The 25,625-nt window shown below is 40.4% G+C and overlaps 1 protein-coding gene across 1 annotated transcript in view; it reads left to right on the top strand.

The window, feature by feature from the left end:
* The window catches only part of MYOM2 (myomesin 2), a 106,357-nt gene that overhangs the window by 17,230 nt on the left and 63,502 nt on the right, over positions 1–25,625 (top strand). Inside the window, exons 6-14 of the mRNA XM_070738708.1 lie at positions 5,034–5,122; positions 5,216–5,266; positions 8,258–8,422; positions 8,920–9,081; positions 11,796–11,937; positions 14,155–14,354; positions 17,040–17,093; positions 19,069–19,196; positions 21,229–21,412. Of these exons, the coding sequence (XP_070594809.1) occupies positions 5,034–5,122; positions 5,216–5,266; positions 8,258–8,422; positions 8,920–9,081; positions 11,796–11,937; positions 14,155–14,354; positions 17,040–17,093; positions 19,069–19,196; positions 21,229–21,412 (1,175 nt within the window). The remainder of the gene's footprint in view (positions 1–5,033; positions 5,123–5,215; positions 5,267–8,257; positions 8,423–8,919; positions 9,082–11,795; positions 11,938–14,154; positions 14,355–17,039; positions 17,094–19,068; positions 19,197–21,228; positions 21,413–25,625) is intronic.

Genomic DNA, 25,625 nt, shown 5'->3' with positions numbered 1-25,625 from the left:
TGCTTCTCCTCAACTCTGCTGTCCCCTGGGATTGTGATGTCGATGATCCATACTTTCCTTTTCTCCACAATTAGGATGTCTGGTGTGTTATGCTTCAGAATTCGGTCAGTCTGAAGTCAGAAGTCCCACAGTAGTTTTGTTTGCTCATTTTTGACTACTTTTTCGGGCTTATGATCCCACCAGTTCTTTGCCACTGGTAAATGGTAGTTCCGGCACAATTGTTATTGTTATTGTTATTGTTATTGTTATTGTTATGGTTATGGTTATGGTTATGGTTATGGTTATCATTATCGTTATTAATTAGATTTGTATGCCGCCCCTCTCAGAAGACTCAGAGCACCTAATAGGTTCACCATCACTAATCTAGGCAGTCCTAGAAGTTATTGGCTTCCAGGAAACAGTTGAACCTGGCCATGTAATTTTCCCAGGTTTCTCTGGCTTGGTTGAAAGGCATCGGTGGATGTATGAATGAAGACATTGTAGCTTCTGTTACAGTCTTTCTCTTTGTTCTTTGTTCTGCTTTTGAATCTGGCGCCTCGTGTTCCCCACTACCATCTGGTCAGGCTGGATTCCTTTGCCTTGGTTTTTAAAACTCTTCAGCATCCCATCTTCATTGCCAATGTTGAGTTCCAATACTGAAGAGACATGAGACTGGGGGAGTGACTTCAGCTCTTTATTAGGTTACAGGTAGTAACTTTCAGCACCATATGCAAAAGGCAGTGGGTTTAAATAGGGAACCAATCTGGCAGGGAACCAATCAAAATTTTCCTACTTTACTTCCCTGATGGACTGGAGTGAAAACTTCCCAACTTTTTCAGGCCATAACAGTAATTCTTCCTTACTTCTACAGATACAGCATATTCTATCTTATTAAGTTGCTTTTATTAATGTAAACATTCAGGCTTCTCTCAAGGCTAGACTCCCCATGATGCAGATCTGTGATTCTTCTGCAATACAGCCAAGCAGCCTGAGTGAAAGGATGAGCCAATTAATAATTTAGGGAATTAATGTTGGAGAAGGCCTGTGCTGTTTCCCCAATAGAAACACCTTCTCCACCCAAATTGTATTAATTCCACTTTGAAGCTAGAAAAGACAGAAGCCCACTGTGAGAAAAACAGTGACCACACAATAGATTTCTGGAAATATATAGGAAGTCTCTCTGGTCCAATGTGGACAATTGAGATCTATGTGGTCTTTTACATATTCTTCCTTTTCTGATACACATTCTTTTATTTATTTATTGTTTATTAATTGGATTTATATGCCACCCATCTCCAGGGACTGGGGCGTCTTACAACATATAAAAAGGACAATACAATACAAATCCTAAATCCAATTAATATAAAACACACTTATCTAATCTAAAATCACCATTATTTTAAAAATCAATCATTCCCACTCAACAACAAACATACATAGCAGTCGTTGACCAGGGGGCTAGAGTCTAATGGCCCCAAGCCTGGCAGCATAGATGAGTCTTTAGACTCTTACGGAAGGTGAGGAGGGTGGGAGCAGTATGAATCTCTGGGGGGAGCTGATTCCAGAGGGCCGGGGCCCCCACAGAGAAGGCTCTTCCCCTGGGTCCTGCCAAGTGACATTGTCTAGTTGACAGGACTTGGAGAAGGCCAACTCTGTGGGACTAACTGGTCGCTGGGACTCATGCAGCAGAAGGCGGTCTCACTATAGTAATTCTTTTGCCGCAAGATTCTTCAGGTGTGATGAACTGCTTATCATCAAGGCTGTTGATTTTTCCTCAAGGAAATTGGAAATTTAAGATGCCTAGGCTGAAGAGAGTTGGCACTAAACAGACCTTTATAAATATTGATATGGTAACCAAATGCGGCTTTCTGTAATCCTATTGGTAAATCTCAAAATCTCTTCCATCTTCTACCATTCCAGCAACATTAAGTTGAAATATTCCAAATGGAGTAAATCTAACACAAGGCATCCCCCCAGCTTGGAGTTGGATTAATTCCTAGCTATGTTGAGTCTCCTTGTCAAGATTTTTTTTAAAAAAAGAAATCCTTTTAATTCAAACTTCATCCCTCATGCTTTTTAATAGCGATTTTGTAACATAAAACACTTTTGTGTCTTCTAATAGAATGCAATGCACAAGTAAAGATTTATCTCTAGGGGGCGCTGTAGTCCTTATATATACCTAAAGAGAGTCAAAAATGAATTCTCAAAATGAAATGAATATGAAATTTCTGAGAGGTGTCATAATGCCTAAATCCTCTGACTATGAGGTCTTTCCTCAAGGTTTATTTTGTCTTTTTCCTCTTCTTTCACTGGCTTCTTGTCATTTAAAATAGGGCTATGATAAGCCTTCTCTCCTTTGTAGAAAATAACCTTGCCTGTACTGTAAAATCTCCAGCTCTATGACAGACCTTCGGTGTCACTTTTTTGTCGTTCAAACCATTTTGCATAACACCCCCAGTCAAGTATGAAAGAAACATTACATTCGTTTTCCTGGACATTCTCAGAAGTTCTTTCCTCCCTCGACTTGAACTTTGGAGAGGAAATCTGATGCTTAAACTTTCAATCAAAGGGGCGGAAACTTTAAAGAGACACCCACAAAGATGATGTCTATCACCCAGCAAACAATTTAAGTAATATGACCCCAGATGTGGACACTCCCATTTATATCATTAGAAAAATCCAAGAGTTTAAAAAACCTTTTTTTTTTTTTGCAGGAGATTATGTACTTGGAGCGCCACAGAAAACAGGATTCTAATATGAGTCCTTGTCAGCTTTTGATAGTGCTTGGACCTACATTTTATATTATTCTTAGCATGTCATTTGTTGAAATGGACAAGTTTGATTATAATATCAGATGTTAAGGCACTGGATGAAAAGGCCTTTTTTTTGATGAATAGAATTCTAGTGGATCTATACAGGATTCCTAATAAAACTTCATTAAACCATTAACATGTCTGGGAAGTCAAAAAAACTTCAAGAAACTTATCTGTCCCATGATACTAATTTAACAAAGAGCAGAGTTTCTCTCTGTGCTGATATTTCTGGATGCCATCTTGTACTCTCATCAAAACTGTTTTTATCCGTACTTGCAAGGTTATTTTAAGTTGCTGGGTGGTGGCAAGGAGCTACAGTAACTCACCGCCTGAGAAGTAATAGCTTCACCTCCGGCTGAGCCAGTCCTGATCAAAGGTGACTTGAACCCATGGCCTCTCATTTTCAGAGAGAGAGACTGACAAAGGACAAAAGGGAGAGTGATGGAAGCAATTGCACTGGCCATTTGTGACTTACTTTTATTGAACAGAAAGAACCAGGGGAAATGACAGGAAAGAGAGAGGATAGATCTCATTTACTCTGACAAAGAAAAAAAAATACACAAGAAAATGTAGCTCACATTGCCCACATTTCTCTACTATTATACAGCAAGTGTAGTGTTTCCCTTTTCCTTGGTTTGATGAAAGCCTGCTCGATAGTAAATTGAATCTCAGTTATGGAACTAATGTAATAAATGATAGAAGAAAGCAACTACCTGTTAGAAACCAGCACAATCACAGCCACTAAACATTAAACCGTCTCTCCAGATTCTTGACAATTGTCTCTCCTGCATTTTTTATTTATTTATTTTGTCCAATACACAATACATAGAAGAGAATAGACATGAGGTAATATATATAAAGAAACATAGAAACATAGAAACATAGAAGTCTGACGGCAGAAAAAGACCTCATGGTCCATCTAGTCTGCCCTTATACTATATTCTGTATTTTATCTTATGATGGATATATGTTTATCCCAGGCATGTTTAAATTCAGTTACTGTGGATTTATCTACCACGTCTGCTGGAAGTTTGTTCCAAGCCTCTACTACTCTTTAGGTAAAATAATATTTTCTCACATTGCTTCTGATCTTTCCCTCAACTAACCTTGTTCTTCTGTTCACTTTCCTATTAAAAACATTTCTCTCCTGAACCTTATTTAGAAACATAGAAACATAGAATACTGACGGCAGAAAAAGACCTCATGATCCATCTAGTCTGCCCTTATACTATTTTCTGTATTTTATCTTAGGATGGATATATGTTTATCCCAGGCATGTTTAAATTCAGTTACTGTGGATTTATCTACCACGTCTGCTGGAAGTTTGTTTCAAGGATCTACTACTCTTTCAGTAAAATAATATTTCCTCATGTTGCTTTTGATCTTTCCCCCAACTAACTTCAGATTGTGTCCCCTTATTCTTGTGTTCACTTTCCTATTAAAAACATTTCCCTCCTGGACCTTATTTAACCCTTTAATATATTTAAATGTTTCGATCATGTCCCCCTTTTCCTTCTGTCCTCCAGACTATACAGATTGAGTTCATTAAGTCTTTGCTGATAAGTTTTATGCTTAAGACCTTCCACCATTCTTGTAGCCCGTCTTTGGACCCGTTCAATTTTGTCAATATCTTTTTGTAGGTGAGGTCTCCAGAACTGAACACAGTATTCCAAATGTGGTCTCACCAGCGCTCTATATAAGGGGATCACAATCTCCCTCTTCCTGCTTGTTATACCTCTAGCTATGCAGCCAAGCATCCTACTTGCTTTCCCTACCGCCTGACTGCACTGTTCACCCATTTTGAGACTGTCAGAAATCACTACCCCTAAATCCTAAAAGAAAAATATAAAATAGAGGAGAAGATATATGAAGGAAGAAAATATATATGATAAATGAGATAAAGGAAAGATAATTGGACAAGGGACAAAAGGCACACTGGTGCACTTATGTACGCCCCTTACTGACCTCTTAGGAACCTGGAGAGGTCAATTGTGGATACTTTAAGGGAGAAATGTTGGGGGTTAGGGGTTGACACTATTGAGTCTGGTAATGAGTTCCACGCTTCGACAACTCGGTTGTTAAAGGCTCTGTTGAGTCTGTAGTGAGATTGCCTAGTGGTAAAATCCTATTTGCCTCCTAGATTAACCCTCCCCCTTCCCAACCCACATGTATCAGCATTTGAAGGGAAATATCAGTTATTTTCTTGGATGTGAACCACGGTTTGTTCTTTTTGCTGTTTAGGGCTCACTACGATGACACTGCTACCTACACTGCAGTGGCAACAAATGTTCATGGACAAGCCTCAACCAATGCCGCTGTGATTGTGAGAAGTGAGTAAAGCTACATGATGCTGCTGTAAAACAGATACAAATATAGGGATGTACTTGAATGACTTGGTTCACAATGTGGTCACTTTCTTCTAGGATACAGAGGAGACGAAGAACCATACCCTGTTGGAATATTTCCCTATCGCTGTAAGTTCTCCTTGTAGTTCAAAGCAATTCTAGACCTGTCATAAGGCTCAAAGATGTTCCTCCTTCTAGAATCTTAATAAAAGACGGCCAGAAAAGTGTACAGTAGTACCTCTAGATACGAGCTGCTCCACATGCGAGTATTCCAAGTTACGAGCCACGAGGGGAGCGAAATGTCTTTTTGAGACCCGGACTCAAATTCTGGATATGAGCCGAGCGTCCACTAGGTGGCACAAAAATCCTTGCTTCTGGTTATCTCGGAGAGGAAAAACAAAGTTTAAAGCCATTTGTTCCAGATACGAGTTGTTCCACATACGAGCTCCGTTCTGGAATGAATTAAACTCGTATCTAGAGGTACTACTGTACTAGGCTCAATTAAAAGTGTTGATTTTAACCTAGAAACTGAAACCAGTGGACCAGAAGCATTTGACCTGTTGTTAAGTTACACTCTGCTTTCAGTTTAAGATGCATCTTTCTTCTGAATAGAGGTGCTTTCTAAATAATGCCTATAAGGATTAAGAGCAGGAGCGTCTTATCCTCTTGACTTTATTATTTAGGTGAAACTTTTTACCAATTCTGAAAGAGGGTCTTGTGAAATTCCCAACCCCTAAACCACTTATTTTTAAGCACTTGAAAGCGAGTCTTACATTTAATTAAAAAGCAAGCATATTGTCTTTAGAATCTATCTATCCATCTCCTCTCTTTCTCTCTTCTCCCTCTCATCCATTCACCCACCCACATAGAGAAAAAAGAGAGTCTAGCATTTCTAATATTTATTTGTAGCTATTGTGATATTACTTCAAAAAGAAATGTGCAGATTTAATGCATTTTAATCTTTGGCTCCAAACTTGAAAAAAGAGAGATGGCATTTTTACACAAATAATCTTTAAAATGGCACATATTAGGCACTACATGAATTTTCTTTTTGTTTCCTGAGTTCATTATTCTAACCCTGGCTGTGGGGTCACTGGTGCTCTCTGTGTTTGATTGTTTTCTTGCAGACATTTTATTACCCATCTAGGTAACATCTTTTAAGCCAGGCTTTGTGCATGTCCCTTTGAAACTCCAAACATATCTGACATAGTTAGTCTGCAGAGGGACACGGACATCTCTTTAGACTAGACAGGTAAAGATATTTTCCAGGAACTTATAGAAAAGCTTGACTCCTAATGCTAACCTATCTAGCCTATTGAATCCAAAGGCTGGAAATAGAGAACAAGCAATAATCATAATAAAAATAAAAATGACTATCTATCATTCCAGCTCAGGCACAGAATAAAAATCTCTTTTCAAAAATCTTGAAAGATTTTAAAACATGAGGGCTACTTTTTAGCATTAATTTCATCCCATCTTTCCCACAATGTAGCAGAACCTGGCCAAGTATATAGAGTAGAAGACTGGAATTATTGAACTATGTAGTTACTTCAGTTCTCTAGGTGTCCATGAGTGCTATGGTAATTGTGTCGTGGCTTGGTAATTCCTGCTACCATCACCAAGTTCCCAGGTTTTTCTCCTAACCCTGCAACTAAGGCTCTCGTACCTACCACTGGCTTTCTGGCAATAAAAAGTAAATGAATGAATGAAAATAATTTCTGTAATGCAATCTCTTGACTATGTAACTTAGAGATCTCTACATACATAATCCTTCCTTTGGAGATAATCAATCTCACAAGAGATAAAGTAAATCAAGAGTTATTATTTAAAAAAGAAGAAATAAAATTTCAAAACAATGTAACATTAACTGCCCCAAATACACAATTCTAGTAGTGAAGAAGAGTAATTACAAAGCTATTCAGATTATAGGAAAAACAGCAAGTTAATTAAAATAAAATTTGCAAAAATAAGTGATTCTGGTAGATCACAAATCTAATACATGGGTCTAATACAAATATCTATTAGAACTTGAAAGAAAATGATTAGGCAGAGAATGTCAAATTAATATTATAGATCACAATAGATTTAAAGGAAAGAGAATGCTATAAGGCTGACATAAAACCCAAATTCTTTATCTATGTAGAGAAATGGAAACAATCTGTATCACACATACACAAAAAGGAAAAAAAACACCCTAATCTTCCTGCTAGAATTTAATACTATTCTCCCATCCCCAAAAGTACAATTTGAAGCATCTATTCTTCTGCTTTAACTTTGATGCCCATCCAACTTCCTAAGGCAGTGATGGTGAACCTTTTTTCCCTGGGGTACTATAAAAGAGCATGGGTGCACACTATCACACATGTGCGAGTGTCCACACCCATAATTCAATTGGGAGGATGAAAACAGCTTCTCATGCACCCCTGGAGGCCCTCTGGAGGCTGGAAATGGCCTGTTCCCCAAATTCTGGTAGGCCCAGTAGGCTCATGTTTCACCCTCCGCAGGCTCCAAAGAAGACAGGGGAAGGTAAAAACTCCCTCCCCTATCTCCCAGAGGCTCTCTGGAAGTAAAAAAACCTCCCTTCTAGAGCCTCTGTGCAAGCCAAAAATCAGCTGGCCAACACACACATGCACATTGAAGCCGAGCTAAGGAAACTGCTTGTGTGCCAGCAGATATGGCTCTGTGGCACCTGTGCCATAGGTTCGCTATCACTGCCCTAAGAAGTCCAGTAAATTAATTTTCAGTTTTCTGTATCTCTTTGCTGCCATCTAGTGGTCAATCTTTGCAGCTCAGATGTGGGCACTTATCTTCCTTTTTTGCTTACTTTATAACAAGAGGAAGAGTGTGGTCAGCACAATTCCCAGAGAAACCACTAAGCCCTCTGAGGAACAGAAACAGTATTTCCAGTATTTAAAACAGTCCAACTGCCTGCTGTCATCTAGACATTTGCAATCCAGCTACAGTATCTGGACCATGTAATCTGGTTGCTAAAGTTTGAAAAATGAGTGATCTACTAGCAGGAATATAGCAAGCCGTGTACATTTGTGGTTATTAAATGATTTCTAAGGTTCATCTCAACAATTGCCTTTTCAATTAAACCTCATTCTTGTTTGTTTCCAGTGCCACTGCCAGATGAACTCTGCTACACACATTTTGAAGTTCAGTTTTTGGAGAGGTTTGGAGTCACCTTTGCAACGGAGGGGGAAACACTTACTTTAAGGTGTAACATCTTGGTCACACCACAACTGAAACGTCTTCATCCTCGAGTTGAATGGTATAGAGATGGTAAGAACCTCAATTATTAATGTGATTTACAGAGCTTCCTTTACATTTCTGAATTTTTCAAGGATTGCTGAAATTCATGGTAACTTTCCATGAGCTCTGCACCCCAAATGCAGCGGTTGTCAATTAACCAAATGGGTTTTTAATATTTCTTAAACAGTTTTGCATATTTCGTTCAGTATGACGGGAATGTGCCTACAGAGCTCAGAACCTAAAATTTAGGGCACTTTGACTAAGAGGTATCTAAGCAAAACAGTTTTAAGTTTTTAGATTCGGTTACATTGATACAGATTAGTGAATATTTCATAGTATCTGTGGACTGCATCAAATATTACAAAACCAGCCTATAGCATCCATCTGAAACTAGCATCCACCTGAAACATGATAGCTTCTTCCCAATACATTTGCTCTAAAATGGCTGATTTGGAGATCCCAGTGCAAAATATATCTTTATCATTGCTATCTTATTAACATATACTGAAGTGCAACCTGTCTTCCAGATGTTCTAATTAAAGAATCCAAGTGGACAAAACCCTACTTTGGTGATGGACAAGCAGCACTGTCTTTCTCTCATTTGCACAAAGACGACGAAGGCTTGTACACCGTGCGCATAATTTCCAGAGGCGGAGTGCATGAATATACTGCATTTCTGTTTGTCAGAGGTATGACAGCCTTGCTATTCAAGAGATGATCCTGCTTGATTCTTTTTGAGAGAGGATCAGAAGGGGTAGGGAGTTGGGAATTTTTGGCTTTCCAAAAAAAGGTTGAACCTGTTCCTTTGAAATGCTTGACTATTTTGCTTGCAAAATTGTTTCAGGGATTGTAAAATGGACAGGCAAAACTTTGTTGTGGTCAACGTAAAGAGGGAATTCATGGTTAGCATTTATTTTGTCGTATTAGTATCACGAGAAAGAAAAGGAGAATTGTTGTCTTTCTGGTTTGACAAAAAAAAAGGAAATGACTATATAAGGTGGAACAAGGGCTGTAATTTGATCTCATCCTGACATGGACAAGTCCCTAGCAAATCTGGGATGGGTTATCTCAATCCTTAAGGCCAGAAGTGCAGCTGGAATACCATCTTCCTTTACATCCTTTTAGACTGAGCTAAATATCTCAGCTAGTGTTCTCAGCAGATGAGAACACCATAGAGATGAATTGATTTAAATTCCATGACATTTTGGCTCGGCTGATAAGCTCACCACCTTGTAAACAAGTCTAGTTGGTTTCAGTGGAATTCACTGAAGCTCACTGACTGATACACAGTGGCTTGCATGGTACTTGCAAGCTTTCCATGCTATACCATTTGTTCTTGTGTAGTTGTATGGTATGACTGATTTTTTTTCATTTCCTGCTCTGCCGGAAGCACCAACGTTCTCAGTGAAAAGGCTCAGCAGTTCTTCTTCCTACCTTCTCTGGAACTATGCGGTCTTTCTCTGCAATATTGTTCCACGCTCTTCAACAACAGGAGGAAATCAACCTCAGGAGAATAAAGATGGTATCAGGAGAATTGAGCCAGGGAAACCAGAGAAAGCAAAAGTTGCCCACTGTTCACTTCAGTCAAATATTTGGTAACACAACTCCTGAAATATCTCGCTATTAGATCTATTGGCTTGGGTTAATGGAAGTTGGAATCCAAAAATATCTGAAAAGGATTAGTGTGCTAATTTCATATAGCCATCCATTAATCCTTAGACTATTGATATTTGAGGCCAATATGAGTTGTGAAAATGCTTTCATGTTATGGACATACAATATGGAAAGTGGTGGATATGGAGGCCTATCTAGTATACATAGGTTTCTCTTTATGATAGTATTACTGTTTGAATGTTCTGTATTAGCAACCTTTTTGATTCATCTGAATAATTCAGACTGAACCTTCAGCAAATTTGGCTGAAAGCAACTTAATTTATATAAAAAGCCACTGAGAATTTCAGAGTAAAGTCTGAATTAGGATATAACATCTTTTTAAAATGCCCTGCTGCTTATTTACATAAAGGATTCTTCGATTTTGTTAAGGAAGTAAGAAGATGCCTCCTTAATATCTTTAAAGGACATGTTCTTATAAATTGTCTCATCTTCAATCCACAATGGAGATAATATTTAAGTATTCCATTTTGCAAGTCTCTTACAAATTTTCAACAATTACTTTTTTTTTAAAAAAAACCCTTCATATGCTCTCTGCCCCTATTTTCACCCTATACTTCAAAAGGACCAACCTAAGTCAAGATAGATACCCAAACGACTTCTGACAATTGAGAGGAAAGAAGGTTAATTTAGGATGGAGTTTTCAATATACTCTGCAACGATCTTTTCAGCAATCTTTCATTTTGGTCTCTTTTTTGACATGGATATGGAGTTGTTTCAGAATACCACTGCTTTGGATGAGAAGTGTTCCAGAATAATGTTATTCCATACATATAACTTAGAGCAAGATTTGATTCGAGAATCCCCCAATCATTTTCCCTAACATGACTTGCACTAAAACAGTAAGGACATCATCATTCAGTATCTTTATTATTTAAACTGAATAAGGATCAGCAATGAAGACAGTGAGGGGTCCTTGCTGCTCTCTGCTTGGTTGTTTTCTTGCAGACATTTCATTACTCAAACTAGGTAACATAATCAGTGCTAGTAAGGCATGGAGTTTGCTCTTAATTTAAAGTTTAGTGTCTTGCCCTGTCAGTGATGGTGAGAGTGGTCTTAAAGGTTCTAAGGTTCTAAGGTTTACCTGGATTGGCTATCAATGGAGACATGTACAACAACTATTAATGGAGACATAAACCACATCTATACCACAGTAGTAGGTTCTAAAACCTGTTGCTACTGGTTTATATTCACGTGCATGTGCAGAAGCATCCCAGGTAGGTGGAGCCTCCTGCTACTGCCGCTACCAGTTTGCAGAACCGGGCTGAACCAGGAGCAACCCACCGCTGCTACAGACTATGCAAAAGAGATAATCAACAAGCCAAAAAAGATCTTCCCACTACCAATCAAGGATAGGCTAACAACCAAGATCAACATCAGACCAACAATCAAGAAGTAAACAATACCCAATCAAGGAACTGCCAAGCAAGCCAACGTTAAACAGCCCAACCAAAAAGCCTCCCAAACCACTCCCACCAACAACCAACCCAGCTCAGAGAGCATAAAGGACCCCAGGTGCTACAAACCCTGAGATACAAATATTCCTCTTAATGAGGACAACATAATAATTGATGCTAGTGCTTTTCTCCTAGCTCGAGAATGGAAAAAAGGTGAATTCACTTCATTGTGAGGGAAACCCCACTGTCACCCAGTAGTGCTATTTATGGTGTCATATTTATAATAGCTGAATTATATGAGGGTGATTTTATCTGAGCTTTTATTGGGGTTTTAGATGCTGATGCCCTAGTGATGGGAGCCCCAGGGGCACCAATGGATGTGAGCTGCCATGATGCCAATAGAGATTATGTTATTGTTACTTGGAAACCACCAAATACAACCCATGAAGCTCCAGTGATTGGCTATTTTGTGGACAGGTATCTATCGAAGAAATAGCATTTGATTCTTCTATATTGCAAATAAAGTATCAGTGCTGAAAGACAGTTTTTGTATTTGATGTAGGTTTTGCTTTCTGTGTCAAGTTACTATAATATTGTTCAAGTTTTATTTCAGTGGAATGTACGGCCTTTTGTGGGTTTTTCAACAAGTTACAAATATCTAGTTAAGGGCAAGTCTCTTTGAATTGATTTACACACACACATACACACACACACACAAACGTGCACACACACACACACACACACACACACACACACACACATCTTTAATTAGCAGAGAAGACCTGAAAGGCTGTTTTGGATAGAATGACCACATACCTTTTTAAAAAAATAAATAAAGGTCAGTCCTTTTATCTCAGAAAGCTGTTCTTCCAGCTTTATAGTATTTTTTAAAAACTCATGTGAATTCTTTATTTTGGTAATTTTACCTTGCAAATGGCACCGTTTAATGTACAATCCTGAAAACTATAGAACCTGAATTGTATTTTTTCAAATAAATTTATATGTACTGTTTAATTTTAGATATTTTTATTAGAATATATATGTAAATTTTTTGTTTTGCTCTTGAATTATCTTTCATAAAGCAAAATTTTAACGTATATAATTCTCATCTAATGCATCAGATTTATTCCCGTTTCAGGTCTTTCTTTTATTTTTTCTGAGAAAATATAGTCACTGTAATTATCCATTAATAATTTAATAATAATTAGACATGAACAGCACTACACATGCTTCTCTGCAGGTTGCTACCTGGTGATCACAATTGCCAAGTGAACCATTTAGTTCCTTACTCCTTGGCTTCCTACTTGTTAAGTTAATATGTTAATTTCCCTTTTTGTTAGGTGATAGTGGGATTATTTTATTTTATTTATTTGATTTTTATCCTGTCTTTATTATTATTATTTTAAATAACTCAAGGGGGTGAAATAACTCAAGGGGCTGAGAAAAAGCAATTGGCATTTGGCTTCCATCCTTAAGGCTGGACTCACTGTCTCTTGTTTCTTAAACCAGCATGTTAAACCCCAGACCACAGTGGTTCTCCTGATCTTATTTACCCCCAATGACTGATGTCCAATCTTCATCAACTTCACTTCTTGAATGTATATTCAGTGGACCTGCTAAAGATATGTGTGAGGAGCTTTTCACATGCTTTCTCCATGCCACATAATCTTATAGGTCAAATTGTCAAATATTTCTGAGTCATATTCACTTCCTGGGAAATATATCATATTCAACTTATATAGCAGCGGTCCTGCTGTTTGGGTCAAGGACCAACTTCGTTTAACATTTTGCCAAATGCCTGAAGGGGACTTGCAAGTGGGGCACAGAAACATACCCCTCTCTTGCCATTATTATTTCAAGGCACACAATCCTCTATCTTGCATCTCAAGACTGCTAGCCCTTGATGGATCTGTCATCCATTAAGTTATCCAATTCTGCTTTAAAGCTATTTAAAGAGTGCTTGGGTTAGTTTGGTCTGATGGTTAAAGCACCAGCATGGAAATATGGATACCCTGCTTTTAGCTCCATCTTAAGCACAAAACCAGTTCAGTAACCTTGGGACAATCATTCTTCTCACCCTAAAAAGGAGGCAAGAACAAACCATTTTTGAACTCTTGCCAAGGAAATTTCAGGGCTTGAAGGAGGTGCATCAGATGCACAGGAGCCCTGGTAACTCAGTGGTTAGAATGCAGTATTGCAGGTAAACTCTGCTCACTGCCAAAAGTTCAATCCTGACCGGCCTTCCATCCTTTTGAGGTCAGTAAAATGAGGACCCAGATTGTTGGGGGCAATAGGCTGACTCTATAAACCATTTTAAAAAGGGCTGTAAAGCACTATGAAGTGGTATATGTCTAACTGTTATTGCTATTGCTATCCAAAGCTTCAAAGTGACAGTATATAAAAAGGAGCAGGACCACAACTGCTTGGTTGTACTTAATGTTTGGAAGCCAATTAACATCATTTTGATTGTCCATGTTCATGAGTTATCCACAATAATTTCCTTTTTCCTCACTGTATACATGTGAAGTTACAATATTTTACCCTAGTGCCTATTATTTTATACTTCATTTCAACTATATTCGGCCTCTGATTCACCAGTCAGCCAGTTTAAAGCAATCATCCTCACAGCTCAAGTGGATTATTAGAAAAATCTTGAAAATGAATTTTTCTTTTCCATCTTTCTGCTATTTGCAGATGTGAAGTGGGTACCGAAAACTGGGTGCAATGCAACGATGCTCCTGTAAAAATATGCAAATATCCAGTGACTGGCTTGTTGGAAGGACGTTCCTACATATTTCGAGTGAGGGCCGTCAACCAGGCAGGGGTCAGCCGGCCCTCAAGATCCTCTGATGCTGTGGCAGCTCTTGACCCCGTAGACCTGGAGAGGTCACAGAGTAAGAAAAAAAGAATTGCCATATTTCTTTGGGAGAAATTATATAAAGGAGAAATCTTGCTGCTCAATGAGTGGGGTGGGTTAAATTTCGTTTCTGGGCTGGCCATAAATCGGGCTTGCAGGCAGCTTACATATGGCTACTCAAGGGGTTATGATTTCAGCCCATGTATGCTTGTATGGTTATTTGTATGTATCATCATCATCATCATCATCATCATCATCATCATCATGGGCATGGGGTGAGGTATCATCAGTACGCTGATGATACTCAGCTTTACATCTCCACCCCATGTCCAGTCAACGAAGCAGTGGAAGTGATGTGTCGGTGTCTGGAGGCTGTTGGGGCCTGGATGGGTGTCAACAGACTCAAACTCAACCCGGATAAGACGGAGTGGCTGTGGGTTTTGCCTCCCAAGGACAATTCCATCTCTCCGTCCACTACCCTGGGGGGGAATCATTGACTCCCTCGGAGAGGGTCCGCAACTTGGGCGTCCTCCTCGATCCACAGCTCACATTAGAGAACCATCTTTCAGCTGTGGCGAGGGGGGCGTTTGCCCAGGTTCGCCTGGTGCACCAGTTGCGGCCCTATCTGGACTGGGACTCATTGCTCACAGTCACTCATGCCCTCATCACCTCGAGGTTCGACTACTGTAATGCTCTCTACATGGGGCTACCTTTGAAAAGTGTTTGGAAACTTCAGATCGTGCAGAATGCAGCTGCAAGAGCGGTCATGGGCTTACCTAGGTATGCCCATGTTTCACCATCACTCCGCAGCCTGCATTGGCTGCCGATCAATTTCCGGTCACAATTCAAAGTGTTGGTTATGACCTTTAAAGCCCTTCATGGCACTGGACCAGAATATCTCCGAGACCGCCTTCTGCCACACGAATCCCAGCGACCGATTAGGTCCCACAGAGTGGGCCTTCTCCGGGTCCCGTCAACTAAACAATGTCGGTTGGCGGGCCCCAGGGGAAGAGCCTTCTCTGTGGCGGCCCCGACTCTCTGGAACCAACTCCCCCCAGAGATTAGAACTGCCCCTGCTCTCCCTGCCTTCCGTAAACTCCTTAAAACCCACCTTTGTCGTCAGGCATGGGGGGACTGAAACACCTCCCCCGGGCATGTACAATTTATGTATGGTATGTTTGAGTGTGTGTCTGTTAGCAAAATGGGGTTCTTTTAAATATTTTAAATTATATTTAGATTTGTTATAAATTGTTGTGCTATGCTGTGAGCCGCCCCGAGTCTGCGGAGAGGGGCGGCATACAAATCTAAGTAATAAATAAATAAATAAATAAATGTTATCCATTGCATTTTACCCACTGCAGGATGAAGGCCTCTTCCGCGTGTTTCCATGTCTTAATATAAGATCTTCTCTTATATTTTTTGAACCTGAAATACACCCTTGGCCTTTAATTTTTTTTTAAAAAAAGATTTTCCCCACAATGCATCCACACATATACTTTAATTCATAACAAAATACACATGGTTATAAATTTCTATTTAAAGCCTTTGGCCTGATTGCCATGCCTGACTGTACTTATTATCAGGGGATGTCTTATTTTGGGGGTAAATAAGGTATGTTTGTATGGAGAGAGAGAGAAGGGGGGCTGATGGATGGATGGATGGATGAATGAATGGAGGGAGGGAGATGTGGAGGTTCCATTGTGAAGTATTATGGCCAATAACTTAACAGTTGTCCCACATGTTGTATACAGGTAATCTTCAACTTACAACCATTCCTTTAGTGACTGAAGTTACAACAGCACTGGAAAAAAGTGTCTTATGATCATTTTTTACTGTTAAAGACAGTGAAGAGCTACAACGTTTTTTTACTACCACTCTGTGGGCATGGCTTTTACAGGATGCCCTGCATTTCTTTCAACTTCTTTCAGTGCAAATTGGGTGCTTTGGGGTGGAGCTCCATTTTCGCTACCCCACTGCGTTCACCCTCATCCAGGCAGCAGCCCACCCCTGCTTAAAGACCACTGAAGCATCGCCAAGGTCATGTGATCAAAATTTAGGATTTAGCAACTGGCATGTATTGATGACTATTGCAATGTCCTGAGGGTCATACAATCACTATTTGTAATCTTCCCAGGCATCTGACAAGCAAAGTCAACAGATCATTAAGCCAGATTCACTTAATGACCCCTTGATTGACTCAACAATGGCAGTGACTAGTTTAACAACCATGGGAAATAATAATAATAATAATAATAATAATAATAATAATAATAATAATAATAATGGTAAAATGGGGCACGATTCTTAACAGCTGCCTTGCTCACCAGTGGGAATTTTGGTTTCAGTTGGGGCCATAAGGTGAGAATTACCTGCAGTGGTCCAGCTCTCTGATACAATACGGAAAAGATTCCACTGATACATTATATTATGCCTCATCCTTGTTTCATTTTTCTCCTGAGTGACAGGACGCTCTGGTCAGTTGATGAATTTGTTCAGAATAATCTTTTAAGAGTTTGTTCACTTTTAGCATCATCTGAATTAATAACCGCAAATGGTAGAGCTGTCAACATCTAACTTTGTCTAATGATGCTAATAGAAAAGCCCAGCATAGCTGAGAAGCAATCGAATACTACAAAGAAGATGATTCAATGTAATTTTCAGAAGGTGTTCTATTAGTACATAAACTTAAATGTAAACAATGTTTTTTTTCTTCCACCTTCAGCTATTCATATGGAGGGAGGCAGGGACATTATCCTCCACTATGATGACTTTGAAGGTACGTGACTTCTACAGAGGCAAGATAATAGACATACCCACAGTACTTCTGTGGCCGTTACTAAAACTTTTGTCTTCAGGCTGACATTCAAATTTCTTTTTCTGGCTAGACTCCTTTCTTTATGCATTTAATATGGAGTTAAACATGTGCATCTCTCTTATTGCCTACGTGAGGAATTTGGTTAGGAGGAAAACTCGAGAACTAAGTCAATACATTCTTGAGTGATTATTGCTTTGAGTATCAGGAAATTCCATTTTCATTTTGTGCTTGTAAGCATTCTGCATGTTTGCATTATCAGGATTATTCCAGTATTGTTACTTTAATTTTTCTGGTTTTCCACCAGTATCTTAAGAAATTCAATTTGTTGCAGCGCTTTAGAGTTTAAAGCACCATAAATCATACCCGCTGATGCAGTTTAAGGCCACAGTGTAAATATATTTTACCATTTGTCTTCCCAGAGAAGAAACACTTTTCCCCCCTCTCTTTTGAATATGAAACTTAGAGAACCAGAATAGTTAATCAGCATGGGGCTTATTTTCTTTCAAGTTCAAATTGCAGTCCGAAACATATAGGTACAATGTGCTAAAATGCAATGCGATGTTTCTCTTGGTGTCTAGAAAATGCTCGGTGATAATAGTTAAAGCAAATCAAGTCACAAGTTTTATTTATTTTTTCCTCCTTTTGTGGTGAGCTGTTTTGCCTACCAAATATATCAGGGCTCAGCTTTTGAAAGCAAACAGGTGTGGAGATGCCTACAAGAGGCCCCAATAGTGATAGTACAGTATTCCCTCGATTTATGCAGGTCTGAACTTCATGAAAAGTCTATACCACGGTTTTTCAAAAAATATTAATAAAAAAATACTCCATGGGTTTTTTTGCACATCAAGGGTTTTCTGGGGCTGCCGGATGTACAATACTGTGCATTTTATCTCTCCTCCTCCCCTCTCCCCCCTTTAAAGAAGCCATCCTTCTTCTTAAATAAAAGCTCAATTTCTGCCCCAGCCTTCCGATCCCACCACTTTAATTCTCGGAGCATTGGTATGCTCCAATTGAAGCCGAGCCTTCTGTTGCCCGCCATCACCGCAGTGAATGTAGCAAAGCCCCCTGGGTGCCGCCCTGTTGCCCCTGTGGGTTCTGGGGGTAAGTAAAACCAGGAATGGAGGAGAGAGGGGGAGGAAGGAAAGAAAGAAAGAAAGGGAACATCTCTACTTTGTGGAAATTTGACTTTCGTGGGCGGTCTTGGAATGTATCCCCCGCAAAAGTCAAGAAAACACTGTATTTAAAAAAGTTGCTGGGGATTTTCTCTGACTAGAAATTCAAGCAAACTGAGCCATTCCAGATGGATCTTAAAACTTCCATCCTCTCTTTGAACTGTTGATCTTTGATGACAAATGGAGAGCAGCCACAGTTTTTACAAAAAAATGATAATTCATTCCGGTGCCATATATTACCCTGATTCTTACTGTAATTCCTAAAACGAGGAGAGGTTTCTACATCATCCTCTTTTTTTGCCAGTATGATTTTATATTTAATTGCTGTGATCCTTCATGCAAATTTTTTTCCCTTGCTCATTTTTCAGAGGCAGAAATTCTCCGGCTCCACGCTTTGATCAACCTGTCTTCTATTTGCATAAAGCACTAAGACTTTATCAGGGCATTTAGTACCGCACATGAAAGCGATTCAAATATGATCAAAGTTAAACAAAAATCACAGGAGATGAATGCAATATTTCCTCCTCCCTCCTTCAATATTTTTTTTTAAAGCCAGCTGTGAAAAATAACTGCTACTCTTCTTGCTTGGTTTTTCACAAACTGGAAACAAATTAGCTTTGATAAATCACAAAGCTGATGTAGAGCCCTTAATAGCTGAGCAATGCGCTCTAATGAGATATTTTGGAAAGACAACTTTTTGCATCGATGCTAGCCTGGGAGATTAATCTGGAGCTGAACAGTTATTGAGTGCATTACTCTTCTAGGTGATGTTAAACTTCCCGGACCTCCCACCAACCTGCATGCTTCAGAAACCAGCAGAACATACGTCGTTCTCAGTTGGGATCCACCTGATCCTCGTGGCAGAGACCCACTATCATATTTCATCGAGAAGGTACCATGCTTTATAGTGGCATTTGGCTGGATGGCATTTCAGGACCACATTCTTCTTCATGCAGATTCGGTCACAGTTTTGTTCCATATAGTATCAACCTTAAGCTTCCTTTCTCAAATATGGGCATGGGCATTCATTTAGCATGGGCAATGATTTATCCATCCATCCATCCATCCATCCATCCATCCATCCATCTATCTATCTATCTATCTATATCTATCTATATCTATAACTATATCTATATCTATATCGGTCTTGGCATATCCGGGTTTCTTCCTGTGTAGGATTCAGAGATTTCTGGCAACGTTTCGACGAGGTCCCACTCATCACCTTCAGGCTGTTGCTTCTGTCCTTGTTCTAGGGTGAACACACAAAAATCTACAAACACACACACACACACACACGCGCGCGCACATATACACATACATACATACATACATGCATACATACATACATATACATATATGTGTGTGTGTGTGTAAGTGTGTGCCCTATTTTCCTGAAAATAAGACCTTCCCCAAAAATAACACCTAGCATATTTTTACATGGGTGCCTAACATAAGCCCTTCCCCCAAATAAGCCCTACTTAACAGCCTGTGCAGCTGACCACCCACCCATTCCATCTGGTTGCTCTTGCTGCCGTGGCCATGAGGTGAGGTGAGGCAGGGTGGTGATGGAGCTGTTCCACGCGCTCCACACTGACTTATTTCAGGGCCACCACAGCCAGGTCATTTCCCCCCAACAACTGCCTCACAGCAGCAGTACTGGCCCCCTATTGTGCAGCAGTGGCCCATGTGGCTCCTGGCCCACTACTTCTACTTACTCGCAGCCGCAACACAGCAGGAAGCTGAGCAATGTGCTGATGCTGCAGCCGTGAGGCAGGTGTCGGGGCATGGCTGTGGGAATCCTGAGGTAAGCTGGTGCAGGTACGTGGGGCAGCTCTGCCCTTCCAATTCACCTCATGGCCATGACACTGTTGTGTCACACACATGACTGTCTGCAGCTCCATTCGCAAAAAACGGCAAGCACATGCACCCGCCACTCACACCAATGGAGCTTCACATGTGAGCACAAGCACCTATCACTCATGCAAATGGAGATGTGCATGCATACGTGCTCACCCACCACTTATGTGGCTCAGTTCCAAACAGGCCAAGGGGACTCCCAGTCTTGAACAATGCTTTGACCACTTTAAAATGTGTGAATTTCAACATCCAGAAAGCTGAATAGGGAATTCTGGGAATGGAAGTTTGGGTATCACTAATCTATAAATAGCTAGGCTAATAAAAACCATATAATGACAGAATTGAACAAGGCTTACAATATATTTATTTCTCAGATTGCTCTAAATGGTATCAAAACTGTCAGAAATCAAAATCTCTGTTTGAATAAAATCTATTTGTCTATTTGTATAAAGGGGAGGAATTTATCGATCAAAGTCAAACACAGGCACCAACTAGAGCAGAGATGGTGAACTATGACATGTGCAGCCATATCTACTGGCATGCGAGCCATTGCCCTAGCTCAGCTCCGAATGTGCATGTGTGTGCTGGCCAGCTGACTTTTGGCTTGCACAGAGGCTCTGGGAGGGCATTTTTGGCTTCCAGAGAGCCTCCAGGGGAATGGGGGAGGGCATTTTTACCTTTCCCTGGCCTCAAGGAAGCTTTTGGAGCCATGACAGAGCGAAACATGAGCCTACTGGGCCCACCAGAAATTGGGAAAGAGGCCATTTCAGGCCTCCAGAGGGCCTCCTGGGGGGTGGAGGATTCTGTTTTCGTTCTCCCCAGGCATTGAATTATGGATGTGGGCACTCGCACATGCACAATAGCATGTGCACACGCTCTTTTGTCACCTGAGGAGAAAAAGGTTCACCATCACTGAACTAGAGCAAGCAAATCCATGTGCCAGATTATCTAAGAAACAGAAGATTGTGTAGCTATTGTTCATTAAATTCAAGTACTTTTAATTCAAGTACTTTGAGGACATTTGCAGCTCTGTACATGCGGTAATGATCTTGTTCTTTTCTTTACAGTCTGTTGTTGGCAGTGGGACTTGGCAAAGGGTCAATGCTGAAGTGCCAGTCCGATCCCCTCGTTATGCAGTATTTGATCTTGCAGAAGGGAAATCCTATGTTTTCCGAGTTTTGTCAGCCAACAAGCATGGGATTAGTGATCCTTCTGAAATAACAGCACCTATTCAAGCAAAAGAGGACATCGGTGAGGCATGTTCCATGTTGGGTTAGGGCTAGGGTGACTCAGGAATAGTGTTGGGCGAACCGAACCCGAACTTTTAAAAAAGTTCAGGTAAAGTTCGGGTTCGGCCGAATGCTGTGAAACGCCACCACCCAGAAGGAGAGTGTGGAATCTCATCGTGGGATTTCCCACCTCCTTTTGCTTGTGGCGCTGCAAGTAAAAGGGGGTGGGAAATCCCATGAAGGGATTCCTGGGGGCGGGGCTTTGACATCATGGAGACTACTTCCTGGCCGGCTGAAACGGGGAGGAAGGAATCTCCGTGATGTCAAAGCCCCGCCCCCAGAATCCCTTCATGGGATTTCCCACCTCCTTTTGCTTGCAGCATCGCTGCAGCATCCTTTTCGGTAAAAATAAAAGGAAGCAAAAGGAGGTGGGGAATTCCCCAACTTCTTGTTTATTTTTATGGAAAAGGACGCTGCAGTGGCTTGCCGCAAGCAAAAGTTCAGGTTTGGGTTTGGGTTTGGTGAACTCACCCGAACTTCACGGCAAAGTTTGGGTGAGTTCGCTAAACCCGAACTTTGTTGGGTTCACCCAACAATACTCAGGAAGCCTGGCTGACCTTGGGCCAGTCGCCCGCATTCAGCATTGCTTAATTTTCAAGGCCAGCTGCAGACATATTGTACCCTAGACAAAGTCATAACTGGCCACCCCCTATCATTTGACTCATCCTCCCATTTGGTAGGAATTTCAAAAAAGTGCCCTTTGAGTTTTTGAGTTTTATGATTTTCAGATTTGGAAAACGGTTTCATTTTTCTTTTCTCAGACATTTCCACCCTTTTGCACAGTAAGTATCAGAATACGAGTGTGGGAAGGGACCTTAGGGGTCTTCTAGTTCAATCCCCTGGATCAAGCAGGAAACCATTTACCATTTCAGATAAAAGGTTGTTAAAATAGCACCAGTCCCCATTTTTAACCTATGCACAGCATTTCTCAAATAATGGGGTGAGCCCACCTGGGCAGACATGGAGCAATGCTGGGGGGGGGGGCACATGACCCCAGGAAACATGGGGTTTTTTTGCCACAGGGAGTAGGTTTTTTTTTTGCACCAAACAATAGCACACAGCATAGAATAGGAGATAAGAAGTGCAAATAACAAACCCTTAAGAGGCACCATGGAAAAATATTTAACAGGGATGAAAAGAAAGGATGAGAGAGACAAAGATAATGAGACAAACGTAAGTCTCCCGAAAGCTAAGACAAGGAAATATGATGAAGCATAAAAAGTGCTTGGCTTCACTGTGAGGAAAGACCGGTATGTTTACTGTGTCTAAAAATGTTGGCAGCAGACATCATGAAGCCAAATAAATTAAGGCATCACTTAAACATATTACACCACAATCACGCTGCTAAGCCGCTTGAGTTTTTTCAGTGAAAACATGCCAAATATTGCAAACAATCAAAGAGTTGGGGGTGCGCGCAAAATGTTTATTTCTTCCTGGAGCGAAGAAACACTGAGTTGCCCCGGAAGTGGAGTAAAGATGCTGAGACATATTGTGGATTAAATAAAGGGTCATTTTATTAAATTAACATAAATTTAAATAACGTAACTTTAAATACGTAAATTTAAATATTTAAATTCAACATAACTAAGGACCTGCAGAGGCCAAAACTAATGGGGCAGAAATTCCTGCCAGAAACTTCCTTGGCAACATTGGGCAAAACTCCTTGTTGAACCAGGTGAACTGGATCCTGGATCCAAGCCACGCCCCATAGTTGTGTGGGAGAAGCTCACCCTCCAATCCCCGAGGGAAATTGGATCCAGTGATCCAATCCCCTACGTTGTTCCAACCTCTAGTTCCTGGAGAGAGGCGGTCCATCACCCTTTAAAAGGATGCCCAAAGGAGCATGCGCAGTCGCTTCTAATTGCCCATTTCCGCCCCTAACCTGCCAAACCCCAGTGACCAAAGGGAGGCCTATTCTGACATCTATGTGCGCTGTACCCCCTAACCAATCCATCCGTACCGTCAGTGTGGAATAGGCCGCAAAGAATTCCTATTTGGCCCCAAAGTGACCTCCAAAGGACACACTGTTAATAGCAGAGGGTGGGCAGGTGTTCGCTTCCAGGGGCAGTCTAGGCAAGGAGGAGGTCCTGTTCGGATCACCCTTAAATAGGGCGATCAAGGACCTCCCCTTGTACCCAAAATGCAGCGTGCCTTCCTGGCGCGCTGCCAAAAGCCGAACTTCCGGTTTCACAGAAAACGAGAAGTTCGGGGCTCCGTGGAGCTGCCAGCAGTGTCCCCCTGCTCCGGGGGCAATTTTGGCTGGCGGTTTAAGCCGCCGGTCGGGCATCTATGGTAATAATTCTGTGAAATAGTATTTAACTATCCAGCAGGCATGTTGGCTCATGGGGTCTACTACTCCTCGGGGTTTTTTTTGTTTTTGTTTTGCTTTTGTTCAATTATGATTTTTGGAAGTCTTCATGATTTTTGGTAGCCCGTTATAATTTGGTGCCTCTAAGCTGGTGCCTACTCACCCTTAGCTTAGAGCCAGCCCTAATTATCTGAAATGTTGGAGGTAAGGCAGCATATAAATCTGTCAAATAAATGCAAATATACTTAAAATATGTGATAGATAGAAATCCCTTGGTGGCCAAGGCCAGACAACTTGATTGTTTTTGAAGGGAGAAAAAACACAGCTGGGCAAGACAGGGGTATAAAGTGCACAAACCTAACTTTCCAGCTTCTCTTTAGGTTGAAAATATTTGGAGTTTTCCTTTTTTTTAAAAAAAAACACCTCTTAACTTAGTTCCTTAAGACACAGATTTTATATGTTTCCCATTCAAAATGGCTCTAAACTGCTTGATTTTCAGTTATAGTTAATGTGGGCCCCCAGAAAGCATGAAAAAAAAGAGTTTTTCATCCTGAGCCCTCTGGATGCCTAGTTCTTGTATAGAGCAAGAATCAATGCTGGGGGAAAAAAGCCTCCATGGGAATTAATTTAATAATGAACAGCCTTGTGTTTTGTAACATAAAATTGATCAAGAAAGTTTGCGATAAACTTATCAAAGCTCAGAGTAAAAATCATGGTCCTAGTATTTCCTAGGAACTATTGCTATCCAAACATACATATTTGATTTGCTTTGACTTGTGCTATTCAATGGCGTTTTGCAGGGACTTTGATTAGCGCATTCTTTCTTTGTGGGAAACATGGCTGTTAGCACAGTGGGTTTGAGGGTTTTAGGGAAAGATACATAAGCTCCAAATGTGTCTCAGACATCGGCACTTTTGAAACCCAAAGGACCGGCCCAGCTGCCACTGAAATGGGTATTAGTTGTCATGGAGAAGCTCCATCTTCTCCCTGATCTTTCTTGTGTGCAAACAGAGGTAGATCCCAGTGAATGTGGGAGGAGGAATTTTAATGAGTTTTTCTCCCCAAGGTCAGCCTTGTGAATTTCTCCAAAGGTCACATTTACATAATGTATATCTCAGAAGGATACTGGACTTATTTTCAACTTGGAAATCCCTAGACAATTGATAGTTTGGAAACCAAGATTGTTTTTTTTTTAAAATTGCATTCCCTCCTCCTTTAGAAACATTTAGACTATTTCCAAAGTCTAGTAATGGGAAGGACTTGATAGGTGGACAAAAATGCCAGATCCAGTCTAAACATCTGGCTGAAAGGACAACCAATTTTAAAATATTATTATTTTGAATTTGCAGCTTGAGGACATCTTCTAATATTTGTTAGGAAAATTACATGTAGATTTGAGAAAAAATTGTTATAAGTATAGTATAGTATAGTGTAGTGTAGTGCATAGTTCCCTCTAAGCTGAGCAGTGAGCAATCACTCACTTAAAAATCATCATCAACTCAGAGTTTTCCAAACCTGCCCAGAAGCCGAGAGGGAAAGAGTGAGAGGGAAGGAGAGAGAGAGGAAGAGAGGAAGAGAGAGAAACAGATAGAAAAAAGAGAGGAAGGAAAAGAGAAAGAAAAAGAATGGGAGTAAGGAAGAGAGAAAGAAAATCAAAATCTAGTTTGAAACTAGCTCAACTATTTAAGTGGCATTTTGATATTGATAGAGTTGCCCTATTATGAGCTCACTGTTATAGACACACAGTACAGTATTTTATTTTGAAATTCTCTGAGGCAAAAGAGGGTGGGTTTTTTATTTATTTATTTGTTTGTTTGTTTGTTTGTTTGTTTATTATTTCTGTGCCGCTCAGACACTATACTTTTCC

The sequence above is a fragment of the Erythrolamprus reginae genome, chromosome 1 (genome assembly GCF_031021105.1).
Source record: "Erythrolamprus reginae isolate rEryReg1 chromosome 1, rEryReg1.hap1, whole genome shotgun sequence".
NCBI classification, from domain to species: domain Eukaryota; kingdom Metazoa; phylum Chordata; class Lepidosauria; order Squamata; family Dipsadidae; genus Erythrolamprus; species Erythrolamprus reginae.
Note: the sequence above shows the minus strand (reverse complement) of the source record. Positions and strands in the feature narration are given on the sequence as shown.